General features: G+C 48.6%; 3 protein-coding genes across 3 annotated transcripts; 1 reads left to right on the top strand and 2 right to left on the bottom strand.

Annotated features, from left to right (window-relative positions):
- Nucleotides 1–1,667: 1,667 nt before the first annotated feature.
- On the top strand, nt 1,668–2,832 carry M430DRAFT_40904 (hypothetical protein). Its single transcript, XM_024867441.1, has 2 exons — nt 1,668–1,776; nt 1,850–2,832. Exons 1-2 carry the CDS (start codon nt 1,689–1,691, stop codon nt 2,446–2,448), a joined length of 687 nt encoding a protein of 228 aa, XP_024722277.1. The 5' UTR covers nt 1,668–1,688; the 3' UTR covers nt 2,449–2,832.
- Nucleotides 2,833–3,116: 284 nt separating this feature from the next.
- On the bottom strand, nt 3,117–4,873 carry M430DRAFT_17677 (hypothetical protein; the record flags this gene model as incomplete). Its single annotated transcript, XM_024863720.1, has 3 exons — nt 3,117–3,692; nt 3,741–4,696; nt 4,759–4,873. 3 exons carry the CDS (start codon nt 4,871–4,873, stop codon nt 3,117–3,119), a joined length of 1,647 nt encoding a protein of 548 aa, XP_024722276.1.
- Nucleotides 4,874–5,116: 243 nt separating this feature from the next.
- M430DRAFT_118292 (hypothetical protein) lies at nt 5,117–14,448 on the bottom strand. Its single transcript, XM_024861701.1, has 15 exons — nt 14,080–14,448; nt 12,437–14,014; nt 12,043–12,386; nt 11,739–11,859; nt 10,112–11,647; nt 9,892–10,051; nt 9,556–9,842; nt 9,215–9,502; nt 8,797–9,168; nt 8,661–8,747; nt 8,441–8,613; nt 7,713–8,389; nt 5,819–7,658; nt 5,510–5,762; nt 5,117–5,442 (listed from the first exon to the last, which is right to left on the bottom strand). Exons 1-15 carry the CDS (start codon nt 14,131–14,133, stop codon nt 5,428–5,430), a joined length of 7,785 nt encoding a protein of 2,594 aa, XP_024722275.1. The 5' UTR covers nt 14,134–14,448; the 3' UTR covers nt 5,117–5,427.
- Between the last annotated feature and the right edge of the window lie 3,529 nt (nt 14,449–17,977).

Raw genomic sequence — 17,977 nt, 5'->3', positions numbered from 1 at the left:
CTACCCATGACGCCTCATGCACGCGCCTGTGCAGCCCTTCGACTGGCTTCCAGCCACTCGCTCCCGCATTAATAATTAACCGTCGAAGCCACACCCCCCCGTATAGGGCTTAGCGTGCGCCCGCCCCATTTCCCGAGTCCCGGAGACCCCCGGTCTCTTCTCGAAGGCCCTGGGCGGTTCTTTCTGTCTTGCGCTGTTCTCCTCTCCGTTCTCTTCTTGAGTCGTGTGTGCTCTGCTCTGCTCGGTTTCTCTTCCGTCCCGTACTTTCCCTCTCCTCTTCCCCCCCTTTCCCCCCCTTTTTTCCTCCCCTACCCGAAGCTATCCGTTCTTCTCCGGGTCCCGGATGGGTGGTCGACGCGGTCGAGAAGCATCGAGAGTCGGAAAACCCGAATTTTTCCCTTTTCCTCGTGCATATCGGCGACTGCCTACCTACTTATCCGTTCGCTGCATCGCTGCACAGCCACTCCACCAGCCTCAGCCGATCGAGACCCTGGACCCTGAAAAAATTTCTCTTTTTCTGCGCGCCCGTTGACTTACTTTAAGGTGCTGACTACTCTTCGGCTCGGCCGTGTGTCATGCTGTCAGGTCCGAGGACTTTTGTCATCCCGGCAAGGCCACCATAAGGCGTCCTGCAGTCTACTCCCGTAAACCATTCCCATCGTGAACCTTTGATGCGGCTTTGTCATTGCTTGTAATCAACAGCGCGGCATGGATCTGTCGGGATATCTACGGGTATCTATCCTTCATTCGCACACATTTGAGCCGCACGAGGAGAGCGCTGACAACCCCGGTGCTGACCTACCTCTGGATCCATATTGGACCCCAGGACCCCTTATCCTCCTATCCCCCTGTCCCCTTATCCGTCCCTATCCGCGTCTAGACCTATTACAGTACCTACCGTACTGTACAGACAGTATGTGCACAGCTAACCCAAGAGGGAGTACAAGAGTGGAAAGTACATTTTACTGCAGAGACATATGTCGTAGGTACTTATGTCATAGGTACCCTTGGCGGAGACGACGGATACGTCCCCTTATGTCATAGCGCCCTCCGTTAGGCACATATGTCATGGGTACATTGGTACATATGTCATAGCGACTCATAGGGGAACGCCCGACGTGGTCTGTGTGTCATAGTCTACACATCACCCCTCGGAAAAGCTAAAGACTCCGGAGTATTCTCGACAACGGAGCCGAGCACTCGTAAGTAGCAGCTATGTCATACCTGGGGGGGTAGCGCATATGGGAGATCGACTGTACTTTATTACCCGTCCATCCAGTCTAGATAGATTAGGCGGTATAGAGTACCTAGATACCTAAGGTAAGGAAGGTTACTTTGATGGTGCAGGCACGGACAAATGTGCATATATACTGTACAAGTAAGGTATCATAACATGTAAGACAACGTTTCAATGGACATTACTTTATGGACAGTACATTGAGAATGCGCTTTTGTCGACAGCCATTGTTATCTGTCTACTCGCCTAACTCCGCATGATGATGTCATTTGAGCCTCACCACGGGACACTGCAGGGAGAGGACGGAACTTTCTTCCTCCGTCCTCCGTCCTCCTAGCAGCAGAAAAAGCTGGCCGCATGCACGTGACCACGCACGGCTAGCCCCTTGTGGACTCCACCTCAGCAACCTCACATCATCTCGACTCCGCGGGCCACAACTCCACAGTGTCTAATGTCTCAGAAAGCCATCTCTCCTCTGCGAAAGGCCTGGTATAAATGGAAGGCTCTTCGTCTTCCATGGCGGAAGAGATTCCTTGCCGGTACGCCTTCTCCCTAACCCTCCTCCATCCATGCTTGTCTGTATAATGTCAGGCTAAGACATTTATTTCCAAGGCCTCGACCTCGAAGGAAACACCTATTGGGAATTCCGCGATACCCTCAACTCGCATAAACACCGCATGCGGCGCATTGTCAAATACCCCCGCTCTGTGCACTACAGCGAGATAAAGATCCCTCCCCAGTGGCACCAGTGGCTCCGACATACTCGCCAGGACGCGCCTTCGATCGCCGAACAGGAACAAGATGTCGTGCGCCGGGAGAACTTGAAGATCTTGGCTGCCCAGGCCGATGCCCGATGGGCTGCGAAAGCCAGTTTTCTGGATCATCCGGGACAGGCAAGAGGCCAGGCCTTACCTGCAACGGAGGAAGTAGGCGTCCGGGATCTTGCGGATGGAAAGCCAGGCCATACAGTGCAAGGAACAGATACCAAAGTTGGTTCAGGAATGGCTGGGGGTCAAAAAGGTGAACAGGCAGAAACGACACAGGTTCCTGGTCGGGAACAACACCGTCTTAATGAACGTGCTGTCGCGGATGATAAACCGAAACAGAAGAAATTCAAGGAGGATCCTTGGAAAAAGGCCCGTGGCGGTCCGAGTGAAGAGTGGCAGCCTGAAGCTTGGGATGGAAGTATTGCTCCGACGAAACGACGATAAAGGACTTCTCTCCTACGCCCGTTAATTACACGTATGCATAACGACCGAGAACAAACCACGTCTGGAGAAGCATCACCCCTGCTCTCCGCGCAATACCAGGACTTCATGGGCTCTCACCAACAGCATTATATAGCAGCATATATCCGCAAAACCGTCCAATACCTCGGAACTTTGGATAGTTGCAACCAGAACCGAAATCCTTGTGAGCTGAAGTGTGAGCAGAGCGCAGTCTCCAGATACGCCGCACTAAATGGGGCATGGGATATCAAGAATTGAAATCCTTTTACTGGTCGAGATTGTCCTATTTCAGGAAGGTGGTCGTACAATATATTGTAATATTAAAATCATCAAGTCTCAACGGCTAATCAAAAGCTATTCCGCGAGCCATCATTATTTACGGATCTGATAGACTGCTAGAGTGAAGTCCGTAATCGTCCTCGCTACATATATATTCAAGCTTCTTATGCTGCTGGGCGGTGCCAGATAGTGCTAGCAATTGCTAGCAAGAATGATAGCATGGACGGGTCTAATTTACGTACGGCTTTAAACCCACGCGTGGGTTTGTTCGGTACAAGAAGGTGGTAGGTAATGCAACGGCCTGACCCTCGCCCAGCTGTCTTCCGTTGATTAAGTTCAGAGAGTTCCCTTTCATAGCATCCCTGATCCTTTCATTGAACACTGTCATCCAGGGTTTTCTGCTCTACCCATTCCAAGAGTCTCCTGAGACGGTGCCCACTAGCTTTGAGCCATACCGCATCACTCTCTTCCTCCTTCTTGAGCATGCCATTCTCCTTTCTCCGCTTGTCACTCTTCATCTTCGCTTCACGTGCACGGATCCCCTTCTCGATAGCAGCAGCCAGGTCTGGCGTATAATAAGCTGGGCAGGATTTCAAGAAGACCCTGAATAAGTTCTCTACCAGTATAGAAACCTTTGCGTTATCAGCAATCGACGAGGTGCTGGCGGTATACGGAAGGAAGCATTTCTCAAGTATCTCCTGGGTCAAGTCATCGGTATCTCGATTCGAGACTGACCGAGGGCGTGGCGCTGTATTCGGTATGAGACGGACGAGGAGGAGCTGTGTAAGAGATACGAAGACCTCAAGGGGGAAATGTGATGAATTTGAGGGGGAGACGAGCAGAGAAAATGCTGGTAAGGGGAGCATCTTCATGTTGAGGCAGTATATCTCATACAGCTCCCTGCAGTCGATGAAGCAATCGGGGAGGAGCGCGGCCACACGCGAGAGCTGGAGAGATCAGCAGGACTCTCGACTTGGAATAGAAGGTCTACTCACCAGAGTTAGGACACGCTGGCGGAGAAGGATCGATTCTGGACCCCCCATCCACGGATCCGGAGTCTCTACTCCGTCAGTGGTATTTTGAGAGGACTCCGGGGTCTCATCCGTTGGTTGTGAAGACTCGAACGCAGCTTCATCTCCATGGTCGTAGTCGCTAGATTCTTTGAGATCATCATCTCCCCTCTTCCTCTTCTGTCCACTTTGTGTCTGGACTTCCTTGGTCTCGTTCGGGAAGACTTCTGGATACGATCTTAGATCTTCCGGTCCACCGTCAGTAAAAGCAGCTCCGACGACACGTTTTGCTGCGCTTGATCTTCCCTTAACATCTGAGAGATATTTGACCAGTAGAGAATTGCGTAACATTTCGAACTGGCATTCGGCTTCTGAATCCTCCTCTAACCCCGTTGCCTTGAAAGACTCCTCTCTGTCCTTCTCTTCCCGTTCCTTCCAATCGGCATCCAAGACATCTAACATGTATTCCAACCACACCTTCCAGTATTTCCACCTCTTCTGATGGACCACGCTGCAGTTGAAAGCCCATCCGACAATGTGCCAGAAGTCTTTCGCACTTCTCCTTATCCTGCCTTTATTTGCCACTACCCCTCCCATATGTTCTTCACCCTCACCATCAGATTCGCTACTTCCTTCGTCCCCGCCATTTCGACTTCGCCGCGAGCCTCGTATCCGGGGAGGGGTAAGGGAGAAGGCCTCACCAAGATTTCCATTCAGCGGGCCGAGAGTTGCAAGGAGACTTCGGAGGAAAGCTATGGATCGCGAAGCTAGCTCAGCGCGTTCATTTCGAGGTGCCTGGGTAGTGTGTCGTGGGTGGACCAGGAGCGCGCTGACAATTTCTATATGAAATGGTACAGGTGCGAAAGCTGGAGTTGCGAGGTGCTTTGGATGAGAGGCCCCCGAGGTAACAAGATCCGTGAGGAGAGTAAGAGCACTGATATCTGCGGTGCATCATACAACATAAGCTTCGAGACGGGTAGTGGGGACGTTGTCGATCACTCACAGAGCTGCTCGTCGAGATATATATGACAGTGATTTCGGATTTCTGCAGACACTTGGATGGCTGGGCGATATCGTGGTTTTTGTGCGCGACGTGGGCTTGTGAGGTGATCAGACATTGTAGATCTTGCGGAGTAGAAAGAGAGTGGGGAACTCATCGCGAACTGGTGCGGGTGGAAGGATATTGACAGAATTGGAATTTATATAGACAAGGTACCTACCTTATTTGATGTTGTAACACGCGACCTGACGCGACACAGCATAACACACGCGATTAATACAAAGCACGATCAGCAATTAAATACATAAATCAGTTTAAAACTTCACTCCTATAGGCGTCCTTGAATTTGAGCTTTCTTCACCCTTGTTGACCAATACTTAATTTTAATCTAAGGATAGGATGCTTTACTCTAACTTATCTCCTCTCTCCTCTAGGTACTTGTACTGTAGGTGGGTAATGTACGGTATCACAGAGATATCTACATTTCCCAAGTTTGAAGAAGGATATAAGGCCATAAATATAAACCTAGATAAGTCGATCTATGAAAAGGGTATATTCTATCGTGAAATGTATCTAAAACGGTAAGACAGGCTTCCGTCACACACTTCATCAATGGCCATTCGTAAATCATAAAGGATTGAAATTGTCGTCAACAGCTTATCCCTCACTTCTTCACGCAATGATAAGCTGCAGGCAGTGGTATATTAGTAGAGCTTCATCAATAGGGAAAATGGGCCAGAATTAGAACACCTACCTCAATAAGCCGATCAGTCAACGTCGTGCATTGTCGTCTATGCTCATTTGAGACATGGAACGTCGACGAGCGCCATAAGCCACTAAATCCAATGCCATCAAGGACATCCTCCAACATCTCCGCGGTGTCTACACCGCCAGAAAATTTTGGATTCGATGTCAATGTCCGCAATAGCTGATGAGCGGACTCGAGAGTGGCTGTATTTTGACAAGAGATGAGAACATCATCAAGGATCGTAATGACTGGCCCACAGCTGTTATTATGTAAGTATGCATTTCCAATCCTACGTATGGGATTCAAGATACTCACAGGTGCAGAATGACTGTAGGCCGCCTTGTGGCAATCCTGTTGAGCCAGAGTAAATTCCGGTTCTGCACTACGTCTTCAAGATATCGAAAGTCGACAATTCCGATAGCCACGTTCAGAAGAAGCTCTTTATCCTTTATCAAGCCAATGTCTATCATGTCCAAAACCTCGGTAGATGGATCATAATCAGTTGCCTCCGTGCCTGAAGCAAGCCAAAGTCTATCCTTGGCCTCTTCAGGCGTCGTTGCTCGAGGCATTAAAAGCCCGAGGTAGGGCAGACAACTCATATCTTCGGGAAACTTTATTCCATGCGGCATGCTAGAACTGGCTGTCTCTAGAAAGCTGGACAAGACACGCATTGCTGTCCCCCTGGTGACAGAGTCTGTGAGACCCTTAACCAAGGAAGCACAGACTGCAAAATGGAAATTCTCGATGGTGAAGTGTATGCCGTATATCTCATCGAGTTGTGAAGCTGCATCTTCCAGAGGTAGTCTCCCCTGCAGCAAAACCGACGCCATTCGGCCGCCCTTGAATTCACCTGATGTAGCGATATTTGTTACAACAGCTTCGAGAAACAAAGCTGTGCAGTTGAACAGCCCCAGTGGAACAAGCCTCACAAGTGACATTGCTAGCCAGAAAAGCTGCAAACCGTAACGCGAATCTGATGGAAGTTTGTTTATCATCTTGGTCAAAGATGTGACGATCGCGATTAACATCTCACTGTCGTTATCCTCCATAAAACGAGCAACGCTGTTTCTGAGGGCGACGAGGACTTGGTAAAGGAGATCATCATCCACATCTTCGCGTGCTAAGCATCCCATCACGGTAAACGCTCGGGGCTGAATTGCGGGATTGCTTTGAAATGCGGTGCTGGCGACCAGACTCATCCACCTTGAGCGCCACACATTTGACAAATCCACAGTTGGGGCCGCAACTATGGTTATTTCAGATAGCAGAATAGCAAGAGATTCTGTGGCGGTCAGGGTAGGAACGCCTGTGTCTGGTACTGGTGGAAGAGGAATCCCGTCTCGTGGAGATATGCTGAAGAGAGAATCCTGTCGCGGCTCCGAGAGAGAGAGAAGTAAGACCTTCAACTTCGCAAGCTTGCTTTCTTCTAATTCAAACGTAGTGCACATGGCGTGAATACTATTGACAAGTAACCGATGCACTGCAAGTCTTACATCAGATGGGCCAGTATTTGCGAGCATGGTGACAAGATGAAAAATCTCCGGCAGAAATAACTGTGACTGAACACCACTGTCAAAAGACGTCGATAGACAGAGACGAAGAAGCACACAGATTTCACCCCAGACTGTATTGTCGGGCAACTGCCTTGTGGGCCGCAGGGAACTCCGATTAAGCGCCTTTCGAAGCCGTGACAGTAACCTTCCGCGGATGGAGATGGTTCCCAAAGAAGCAACAATAGATCCCAAGATCTCCGTTCGTTCGTCGTCGACGCCAAAGGTCAATGCAGACTTGATTATTTCTTCCAGGAAGATGTCTACAAAAATCTCATCTCGACGAATCACTGGCCAGATACATTGCTCGAGAGTCGTACTTAGACCAACATCAGATACTGCAACTTCGATGAGCTTTCGAAAGATTACAGCAACTTTTTCTCTTCCTTTGTCACTGTCTGATTCGGTTGTGATGAGCGTCGTTCTCAGACTTGGCAGCCACGGTGCCATGTATGCGAGACTCAATGGTCGCTGTGAGTATGGGAAACTCTCCCACCCCACAAAAAACTCATTCAGGAAATCCGCTGTGAGTTGTGGCTCAGATTGAGCAAGTTGTTGACTTATGTCAACGATGAAACTTGACGGATTTAATGGAACACACAATTCTGAGAGCATATCAGTAGATGTATAAAATCGATGCCTAGGGGAAAATGCAAAACCTTTCGCGCTCATAAACTTCGAGTCTGCGGCGAACTTAAATGCACGACAGAGCGCACACAACAGGTTGTATGAAGCGAGTCGTAGAACCTGGTCAGAGCTTGCCATATTGGTCAGAGCAATGTTGAGAAGCGTTCCAGGAACGTCTTGTGGCCGGACAAGTCTCTCGAAAGACTTAAGGGTCCTTAGCTCTTTGCCATACTTAGCCTTCGCGCTACGGATGGCTTGAAGGACATCGGGCTTCCTTGGGCTCGTAAAGTACATCACAATCTTCCCACTCTCTGTGCGTAGACCAAATGCCGAATCATCCTCCGTCTGTATAGACGTGGGCGCTTCATCGACCTCGGAGAGGCGGAAGATATCATTGACTGTGGCATGCAGCCTCAAGCCAGGCACGACCTCTTGCTTCTTCATTGTTGTGATTTGCACGAATTGACTCCCAACTTTGATTATGACCTCTATCTTTCCTTTGGTCTTAGAGAGTCGGATGATCGGTTGGAATTGATACCTCGTATCTGTAACGACACTGATTGTCTCCTTGGGTAGGTGTAATTGGCTAAGATGAAAATGGGCCTGAAGATCTTGCAAGTTACCAATCAAGTGGTAGTCCACATTTTTTGGATGGAATGCACTGTTTTCACTTTTCGCAGATAGCCGCAATACACGTCGGAAGTATTTCCTATTGGTGACGATTAATATTGGCTAATGATAATGAGGTCAAATCCCTTACCTAAAAGCACTGTTCATATTATATACGTATACCCGCGACAGCTGTTTTGACAATTCGGTAGGAGTGAGAAGATCTAATTTGCGGAACACAGCATCCTGGGGTTCATTTTGTCCGACGTAACACGTTGCATCAATCAATATGCCAAATGGTCGGTGCCACATACGGCTTGCAATCTTTTTGAAATCAGCGAGATATAGACGGAAATAAAAGTCAGGAGTACCTTCAAATAGCCGAATAAAAGAAGATCGTAATCCGCCGTTTCGATATCGATGTTACGGAGTATGATGCAGATCATTGGCAATCCATCCTGCTTCACGTGAGAAAAGGAGTTCGGGCATTCGACGGCGAGAGCATACCTTGCTTTCACCTCCGTCGTACACAGCACGTGTGGAAACAAGAGACTCGGTGTTTCTACCCGCATTCCGGAGCATAAAATGTTGGAACCTTGAATATGATGGTGGGCTATTTGACGAAATGGCAGGACGATTCCAAGACACATCCATTGGAGGCGGGCCTAGATTACTGATGAGCTTGCGAAGAGCTTCTAGAATTGGTATCTCTCCTTTGCTGATTTCGAGGGGCGAGCGTAGCGAGCCTTTCCTTTCCCGTAGAACAAGCTTTTGTCGAACATGGTCGCAGTGGTCGTACAAGAAACGATGCAATGCAACACATGAACCAAAATCAAAACATTCGGTCTCGACAACAGGATCGGGGACATTCGGCGGTGCCTATTTTGGTCAGAAAGCAATCTATCAGATGCGTGGGAATACAAACAGAAATCTCCCTCAAAAACGTTGTAACATAGTATATGTTCTGAGTAAGAAAATCGTTAAGAGGAAACATGTATGGTTCCTTTGCCCCGAAAAGCACATTATTAGCTAGGTTTTGGACAACCTTCGCTATAAGCAGGAGGCCGCGCCGCATCTCCTTGGAGGGAGCTGAAGATATCAAGCCTTCTGAGTCTGGAGCCACGATAGCCGGGCAAAAGAAACGTAGAAATATGAACGACCCCACAGCAGTGAACTTGGCTTCCGGAAAACGCTTCATCACAGCAGAAGAGATCTGCAAGCTCAGGTTAGCACGGGTAACTAGAGTCGTATGAGTCATGTCCTTACGATATAGCAAATCTTCCTAAATGAGACGGGTATATGTGAGGCAGAATTACAGATATCGTCAATAAAGACTTTTGTGACAACTCGAAGTTGAAGTGCATTTTTCTGAAGTTCCTCGGCGGAGGTGCGTGCAGGATCGAGTTCGAGATCGAGATCTTTCGAAGTCAATACAAGGCGTTCCAGTACAGTTTGCAGCGTTGTTTTAAGATACGCCGCCCCCTTCCATTTGGCATAGACTGATAGCATCTTGGTAGCCACACAATTTCTCCGCAGAAGTTCAGCTTCATTTTCTACTTCTGGTTAATATATGGATAGCGCCATTGCTAGAGGGTGGCTTACCGGTTTCATCGACTTCATGCTCGATAAGAGCCTCGAGTAATGCAAACCCAAGTCCTCTGGAATCAAATATATTGAGCAAAGATATTGTCATTTCGTCCACTTCGGTACTTGGGCATGCATCGCAGAGGGCAATGGTTAAATCCATATCATCGATAAGGAGCTGCCGAACGATATCATGTCAGCAGCAGCCCTAGATTGAACTCCTTGTATTATATCTTACCTCGAGGAGCTCATTATATTTTTCATTCACTGCAGCGTCTGAAAGGTTGTTGAACTCTGTTCCCTGGATCAAAATGTTGCACAGGACTTTCACAAAAGCAGTCCGTATATCAAGGTCTTCATGATACCCAATTCCTAATGAGTGCTTGAGACCTACATCAATGTTGGCGCTCAAAAGATTTGATAGGGCAGTGATAGCAAGTTCGGGGGTGGTCATTGCCTCTTCGTTTCCAGTCGGGGCTATTCGCATCTCATTCCTGCTAATTTCTGTGCTCTCATAATTAAGCAAAGAGAGGAATCTGTTAAAATATGTGTGGAACATCTGGGATTTGAGATCGCTCGTATCGGCATCAGTCTGGCCTTCAGCAGGTTGTAGTGGTAGCCGATACGTTAGATCTGCGAGAGCTTTGAGGCACGCTTTATCCAGGTCTCTTTGGAGCCGCAGGAGCTCATCAACACGCCCGCCTATTGAAAGTACTGTGTCAACCTTTGGGGAACCCGGACGAGCAACCCAAGAAAATATGATCTCTAACAGTTGGTTCCGAATGCGAACATCATGCCGGAGATTCAACAGGTTCTTCTTTTGTGTGACTGTTTCGCACAACTGACAAATCTTGATCTTGACTCGCAATATGCTCGGTCCGTCAGCTAAATCATCCAAAAACCTGGCGAAATTCAAGGTCAACACCCCAATGTCAATAGACAATGCGGCACCGATTTCCGTTGGCCCCCCAAGTCTTTCCACGATACTCTTTAACAGTGCTGCGGCCTGTTCGGCAAATATGATACGAGTCTCTATAGATAGTGATGAATTCGTTCGCGGACTGTCGAACAATACTCCAAGTTCTGATTCAAGCGTTTCGAACAAGGGCAAATATAGTGACGAGGAAAGCTCCGTGGAGAGAGTTTCTCTTGTTGCTTCGCGTATCCTGACATTATTGCTGGCCAATAACTGAATGCTTTGTTTCAAATATCTACTCAAAAGAGTATCATCGAAACCTTCCGGCGAAACCCTATCGATCCATCTGAGCCCGGCTAGCCCTGACTCCTCGGGCGCAAGAGCCTGACTAGATATGCAGGTACCACCGAGGGAAGCAAGGAAGCCAGAATAGTTACGCCATTGAACCAAGGAATTTTCTTCGAGCATTTCCGTTGGGCGTGAGAAAATCTGCTTTGACAATTTGAGCCACTTATCAAAGACGATTTCCCAGGCGGTCAGAATTCCTGCCGTTGGGTGTTGCATCCGTCTCAAAAGGCCTCGAACGCGCTTTTGAAAAGCTACCAATCCAGTGAACCGAAATTCTCTTGCAGAGATCTCAGAATAGACATCCCCGTTTCGGAGTGTCGACATCAATAACTTTTCCGAGCCAGCTGCCCTTTCAATAAGGACTGTTTCTTCACAGAACAGAGATATACACTTGGTGACGAGCTTGCACGTTGATATATCAGTCGAGCAGAGGCTTACAAGAAACGCAGTCTCTAGCTTTGTAGATGCGACTGCCCGTTCAGGGACTTCCTCATCAAACTCTGCCAGTTCCTGGAGAACGTCAGTTAGTATAGAAGTTCTCGTTGGAGTTGACTGCCGCCAGACTTCGAAAGCTGGTGCAGCGAGTTGGGAGAAAACCAACCTCAATAGTCTTCAGGAGCGTCGTGCGTGACTTTAAGTAATCATGAATAAAGTTGAGAGTAACTGTCTCGTCATCACTAACATCGAGGAGCTTTTCGGATACAGTAGTTAGTATAATGGACCTAGAAGAAGAGCCTAGGCATTAGTACGAGATGAAAACTTAGGTGTAGGACAATACATAGCAGTCGATATAAAGCAGTCGATATGTCGATACGAGATGGTTTCTTATAGCAGTTGCTGCCCTCGATATACCTCATTCACAAATGATGTACAGAAATTGCAGGTAGACCTGTAAAGTGACTTACGTTGATTTCCAGAAGCCATTCTTCAAGGTCTGAGGCCCAAGGGTTTGACTTCTGCGCCACAGGGCGACGGACCCATGGTTCAGAAGCTTGCATGCGACTCTATTCGTTAGATACCTAATACGTTCATCATCCGTGACCAAAAAGCCCATGAAGGATGCGACTACAGCGTCGAAATATTGAATCAACCCGGGATTCATTTCTTGTGCACCGGTGAATATTGTGAGAGGAGATGCATCCAGGAAGACCAGGATGCTGTATATCATGTCTGGAGATGGAGGGACTTCTACAGGTTTGAGAACAGTATATTGCTCGTCAGATGATTCTCCTGTCTTTGAAGGTTTCCCCTGTGCTTAATTAGGAAATAATCCATGGTACAGTGATAGACAGAGGGTACCTTTAATTGTGATCGAACGAAGTCAGCCACTCTGGCAAACAGTGGCTGATAATCTTCGGACTTTGATTGCCTGGCAAAGTGGGAGCATGCGGATATAACGGCAATCTTGAAGTCCTGGGGGGAATTCGGTGCAAGACAGAATGAGGCCAGATTATCCACCGTAGTTTCGAAATTAAGATGGGCCAGACTGACAAATGCCGCCGTCATCAAGCCGCCGTCAATGGCTCCATTCTCCATTCCCACGGTATGTTTGCGGAAAACCGCTTCTCGAACTTCCTCCTGGACGTCTAACGCGTAGCTGAGGAGTGCGGCATCACTGTCAAGTTTGAAATGTCTGGCGACTCTCAGAAGGGAGGTCAAGCAGTAGATGGCTGTCTCGTTTCTGTTTCTCAAGGACTTCCTCAGCATTTCCAGGAATGACACTTTCTTCGAAATACTATTGCTCTTGATATCCCGCATATTACTTGCAACCTCAAAGACGTCAGGAAGGAGGAATAGTAGAGACGTCTGGAAAGGGAAAACCAGAGACTTTCGTTTTCCACCATCAAACAAAGTATTCGACATGTCGAAGAGAGTTTCTGCACCACCGTCCAGCCGTTTATGCATGGTATGTAGCTTGACAAATTCTTCCGGGTTTCGTTCAAGCCACCTCGTAATCAAGGAGGGCAACACTACTGCCACGGTAGATTGAAAGGTCTTGCGAAGGTGCAAGAAGCTACCACAGAGCTCCTGGATGACAATACTCAACTTGCGACTGTCAACCCAGAAATATGATACCAAGCGAAGGGTAACAAGTGCACTCTTGTCGTCCTCGGGTGTAACAGTGTTCTGGGAAGCGGTTCCAGTAGTGGGATGAGCTGCTCTCAGAGAAGACTTGAAGTATTCGAGTGCCCGAGGCCAGTTTGAAAATGAGACATATTCCACGATGCCTCGAGTGTAGGCCTCAATGGCTTCAGAACTTTCGAGCAGCAAGTTAGAGACCTCGGTTCCATTGAGATGTCCATTTACAGCCGCTGTGCTTTCCGGTAAAGGGGGGCTGTCGGCTGGACCGACAACTTTGAACACGTCATCCAGAATGTGAGTTGTAGGAAGTACATAGTTATCAGAGAGAGGTCCCAGAAATAGCTTGACAGCTTCTAGCAACCTTCTGACCAGCTTGTCGTCCAGGGCTTCCGGGGGCACATCCCGTGCGACAAGTTTATTCGGCAGTGCCCTCCCGGAACGGTCAGATCCGTTTTTAGGAGGAGGTATAGCCTTCGAGCCATCTTCAGAATCCGAGCTGTCCGAATCAGAAACATGGGCATCCTCTGTGGAACGTGGGGACGTGTTCACGCTCGCCCAATGCGTTGAACAACATTCAGCCAAAAGCTCCAGCACATACAATTCGGAATAGAGAATATGCAGCGGATGGCTTTGAATCCCTTTATACGGCCTGGAAAGTTCCTCGAGTAACTGCACCAATGTTTCGACAACGAGCCCAATGCAGGACGTACTAACACCCACTATCGTCGCCCGAGTAAGCACAACAACCTCATCGCGGTTGAAATCGTTGGATGGGGAGCCGGTGCGATGGGGTAGCTGAGATCAAGAATTGGTTAGCATACATGATATCTGCGAGCTTTCAGATGGACGATGTCCCTTACCCTTGTTGTTAACCTGTCCACCAGAGTTACAACAAGACTCGAGTCCCCGTTCATGGCTGAGTGACGTTGATATCCGGTACGCCAATCCCCTCAGTGGATGCCAGACATTCAGATGTCCTTGCGAGCACATGGATTTATCGTCGACCTTGCCTGCGCCAAAGAGGATATGCTGAGTGCTGCGAACGGATTACGGACATAGCCCCTCGATTGCGGAAGAGCTCAGTCAATTGCTCAAATAATAGGATGCTCGAAGGCCGTCGTGAACCGCTTAGATACAGCGAAATGGTGGAAGCTGTATGCTATAGGAATTCAGCATCTGAGGAAAGGTTTGGGTAGCTGTCAGGGGATCTGGCTTCCTTCGTACCTGAATCCGCTCGAATCTGTCTCGAGTTGTCTCGCGTTGGCCACGAGGTGTGCGGCCCGCCTCTACTGTACGGTCTGTACCGCGCTTGGCTTGCATGCCGATCCCTGCCAATATTGCAAACCCCGCTTGACTCGGCTGTGGTGAAAAATGCATACGGCATGGGCGAAACCTGTCAAGGCACTGCGCGCGGGAGATTGGGATAGAGACTTATATATAACCATGAATATGATTTAAAAAAAAAAAAAAAAAAAAAAAAATGATAAACCTAGATATGCGAGCATAAGGTACCTAACGCCTGCTGAAATCCTCACAGTGACCCTTCGCACGTGAAGCTGCGCACATGCTTGGACCAAATATGCCTTCCTTATCTTCCGCTCTCCCTTTCACGTATTTTACATGAGATGCACAGTATCGTACAAGCTAGATGTCGCCAGTGATCGCTTCACTACGGCCAGTAGTCCGTAGTCGAAGCAAAACTTCTGCTGACTATAAACCCAGAGTCCTCAACGCGGACCTCTATACCCATATCCATCACCGCCTCCCCTTCGACGATCATTGAATCCACCATAGCCAGGCGGTGCACCATATGGAGGAGGCTGAGGATATCCTGATGGTCCACGTCCATAAGATCCATATGAGTTAGGAGGGGGTGGAGGTGGACCACGAGCAAAGCCGCCAACTCCTGGCGGAGGGGGTTGCCAGCCAGGGGGAGGTACTGGATAGTTATTGTTATAGCTATTTTGAGAGCCATGGCTATAGCCATTCTGAGAACTATGGTTGTAGCCATGCTGAGAGCCATTGTTGTAGCCATTTTGAGAGCCATAGGACCGCCGATAACCAGATGTGGGCGGGCTTTGATTTGTAGAGGCATAATTAAAATTGTTACGTCCTCTGCCATCTCCTCGCAATGGAACACCGCCATGATTACGGCCCGACCTTGCGGCCCGTTCCCTGGTGGTTTCAATATCGCTCGCATTAAGCGCTGGTTTAGGAAATTGAACTCCTCGTAAAAGCATAGATTTATGAATGCGGGTTGTCTTTGGTAGCTCGTAATAGACACTAGAGTATGGCGTTAGAAAGTAACATGGATAAGGATATAGAGACAGAGAACAAACCTAATCGAACGATCTTCATCTAGACTGGGCATCGCTCCACTTTCCAAGGGAAAAGTCAAGGAGCTGTGAGGAATATAGGTTTCATTCTTCTCGATATTTCCGACCAAACCTTGACTGATTCTGGAGTTCAACTGGAGTTTCGAAGGGCCCTGTTTCTTAGAATAGAAATTGGTTGCGATGTCGTTGTAAAGGGCTTGGTGAGCTTCCGCTACAAGGAGAACGTCTTTTCCCACACCGTTACGAGCGGCAACATCAGGTGGCAACAGTGGATATTTCTTGGCCATGGCATCAAGCAATCGCCGAGAATCGATGAACGGTAGAAGAGCGACGCCCTGCCAAGCAAATTTCTTGCCATTTAAATCGACTGTAAAGTCTTCTGGATAGAAATCAATGATCTCACTTTCTGGGTCGGTCATCAAGTCATGAAACACCTCTGGAATAGCTTGTCTCGAAGCAGCTGGGAGCACACCCATGAGTTGTTCGAATGGCCTGAATATCTGGCCCTTCTCGAAGTGGATCTTCATATCCCCGATGTCGACGAAGTCTGCCGCGAAAGGTGCATAATGATAAGGATAGTACCAGTCCCAAGAAGGGCAGTCCTGGAAATAATAGAGCAAAACCCAAGCTAAACCTTCAACATATGCTCTTGCGACTTTATGGCGAAATTCAAGATCTGTGGGATCTACACCAAACTTTTGCTCATAATATCTATCAGCGTAACCTTCATCCCACAATCTTACAGTGTCGACGGGTGTGTCATCGCCGGGAGTCTGCGGTGTCCCTGGTTGGGGTGTCTTGCGACCTGGCGTACTGCCATCCTCATCTTCTATTACATCAGCCTTCCGCTTTCCAAGAGCTGATCCCGGCGTATGTTCTGGCTCTGCATTCGCAGTGACATCCGCGCTTATGTTAGTAGATACTGTGACATTAAGTTGACTCTTCAAGGCTGCAGCTGCACTCTTGTTGGCCAAGTTCGCCTTGTAGATCGTGCCACGATTGACCACCATGTCATGGGTCATTGTCTTGGCTTCTTTGGTGATGTTACCCGGGGCGAAGAGTGGCAACCCCGCAGGCGCATCACTATGCGAAGGGAGCCCGTTTTGTCTGCCATTCGAGGGCGAATCCTGGTTGGCCCCGCGACCGTTCCGCCCAGCTTCTTGAAGTTTGCGCCTCTTCGCATTAGCATCTCGTCGCTCCTCGGTCTGCTTTCTTCTGCGAAAAATAGCATCTTCTTGTTTGGCCAATCCATTGAGAATGAGTTGCGCTCTTCCTAGGTCAACATGCCCATCTTTTGTGAGATAACCACCCATGGTGGGGATGTTGTCACGCCATATTGCAATGAGGGTATCAATTCCATTTTCTCGAATCTCGAGACTGGGAAGGTGAGGTAAGAAGTCGTTTCCGACAAAGAAACACATAAAAACCCAATCATCTATGGCTCTTTCTAGATCAAACTTGAAAGGTTGATCTGGTACATAGAGCTCGGCCGCCAGATACTCGCGGAGGATCGACACGTGCAGCCAGATGAAGGGCTTGAGAGGATGAGCACCTTGTTTTTCATCAAACTCTCCTTGCTTTACTTTGGCCTCCCCAGTGCACTCTCTAGCTTCATGGCCAGCTTGGCCGCATAGGCGGCAAGTCCGCGGCTTGGAGTCTTGGGCGAAGACATCTTCTCGTAGAACACGGAAATGGGGTTCATGCGTTCCCAACCCCAGCATGATCAGATCAGCATCTAAGCCATAGATCACATGCCTAGTATTGGGATCATGCTCGGGGGAAGAGCGCTGGGCTCGGATGAATGCCATGATCTTATGTTCACCCTCGCCGGGGACGGTCGAGTCAGAAATGATAACTTTCATCTTGGCCCATGCCGGATCAGTGTTGAGTTTGTAGGCAACCCAATATCTCAGACTAGCAGCTAGGATGTCCATAAATGGTGTACCGGGAGTGATTTCATTGGAATCCCACGCCTTTTTCACTGTTGGCTCCTCAATAGTGCCGCCCTGCGACTTCAACATTTTGAGTAGTTCGGCTTTATCCTCCTCCTTCTCCTTCGCCTCCTGGGCAGAACGGAATCGCCGAGAGCGTTGCTGGTTCATCTTCGCGCGAGGAGCAACACCATCAATGGCAATCATCAGTAGCTTTCTTGGCCGGACCATATTGACGACTCTGTCGGTGTACTTGAAAATCTCCGTCATCATCTCCTCTTCGTCTTTGGGGGGAGGGCGATCCTCGGGATGCGAGCAAGGATGGACGATACCATTCATATCGAGATATAAATTGTCGAACTCTTCATTGTTGGGATTTGGACCCCGTGCATCGACGGGAATAACATGTCCGTCAATCTCTCGCGGCTGCTCTTCGATGACAGGAGCTAATAGAGCGCTAGAGGTCAGCATTCCTATGAAAAAAGAAAAAG

This window comes from Amorphotheca resinae, assembly GCF_003019875.1.
Source record: "Amorphotheca resinae ATCC 22711 unplaced genomic scaffold M430scaffold_4, whole genome shotgun sequence".
In the NCBI taxonomy this organism is placed as follows: domain Eukaryota; kingdom Fungi; phylum Ascomycota; class Leotiomycetes; order Helotiales; family Amorphothecaceae; genus Amorphotheca; species Amorphotheca resinae.
Note: the sequence above shows the minus strand (reverse complement) of the source record. Positions and strands in the feature narration are given on the sequence as shown.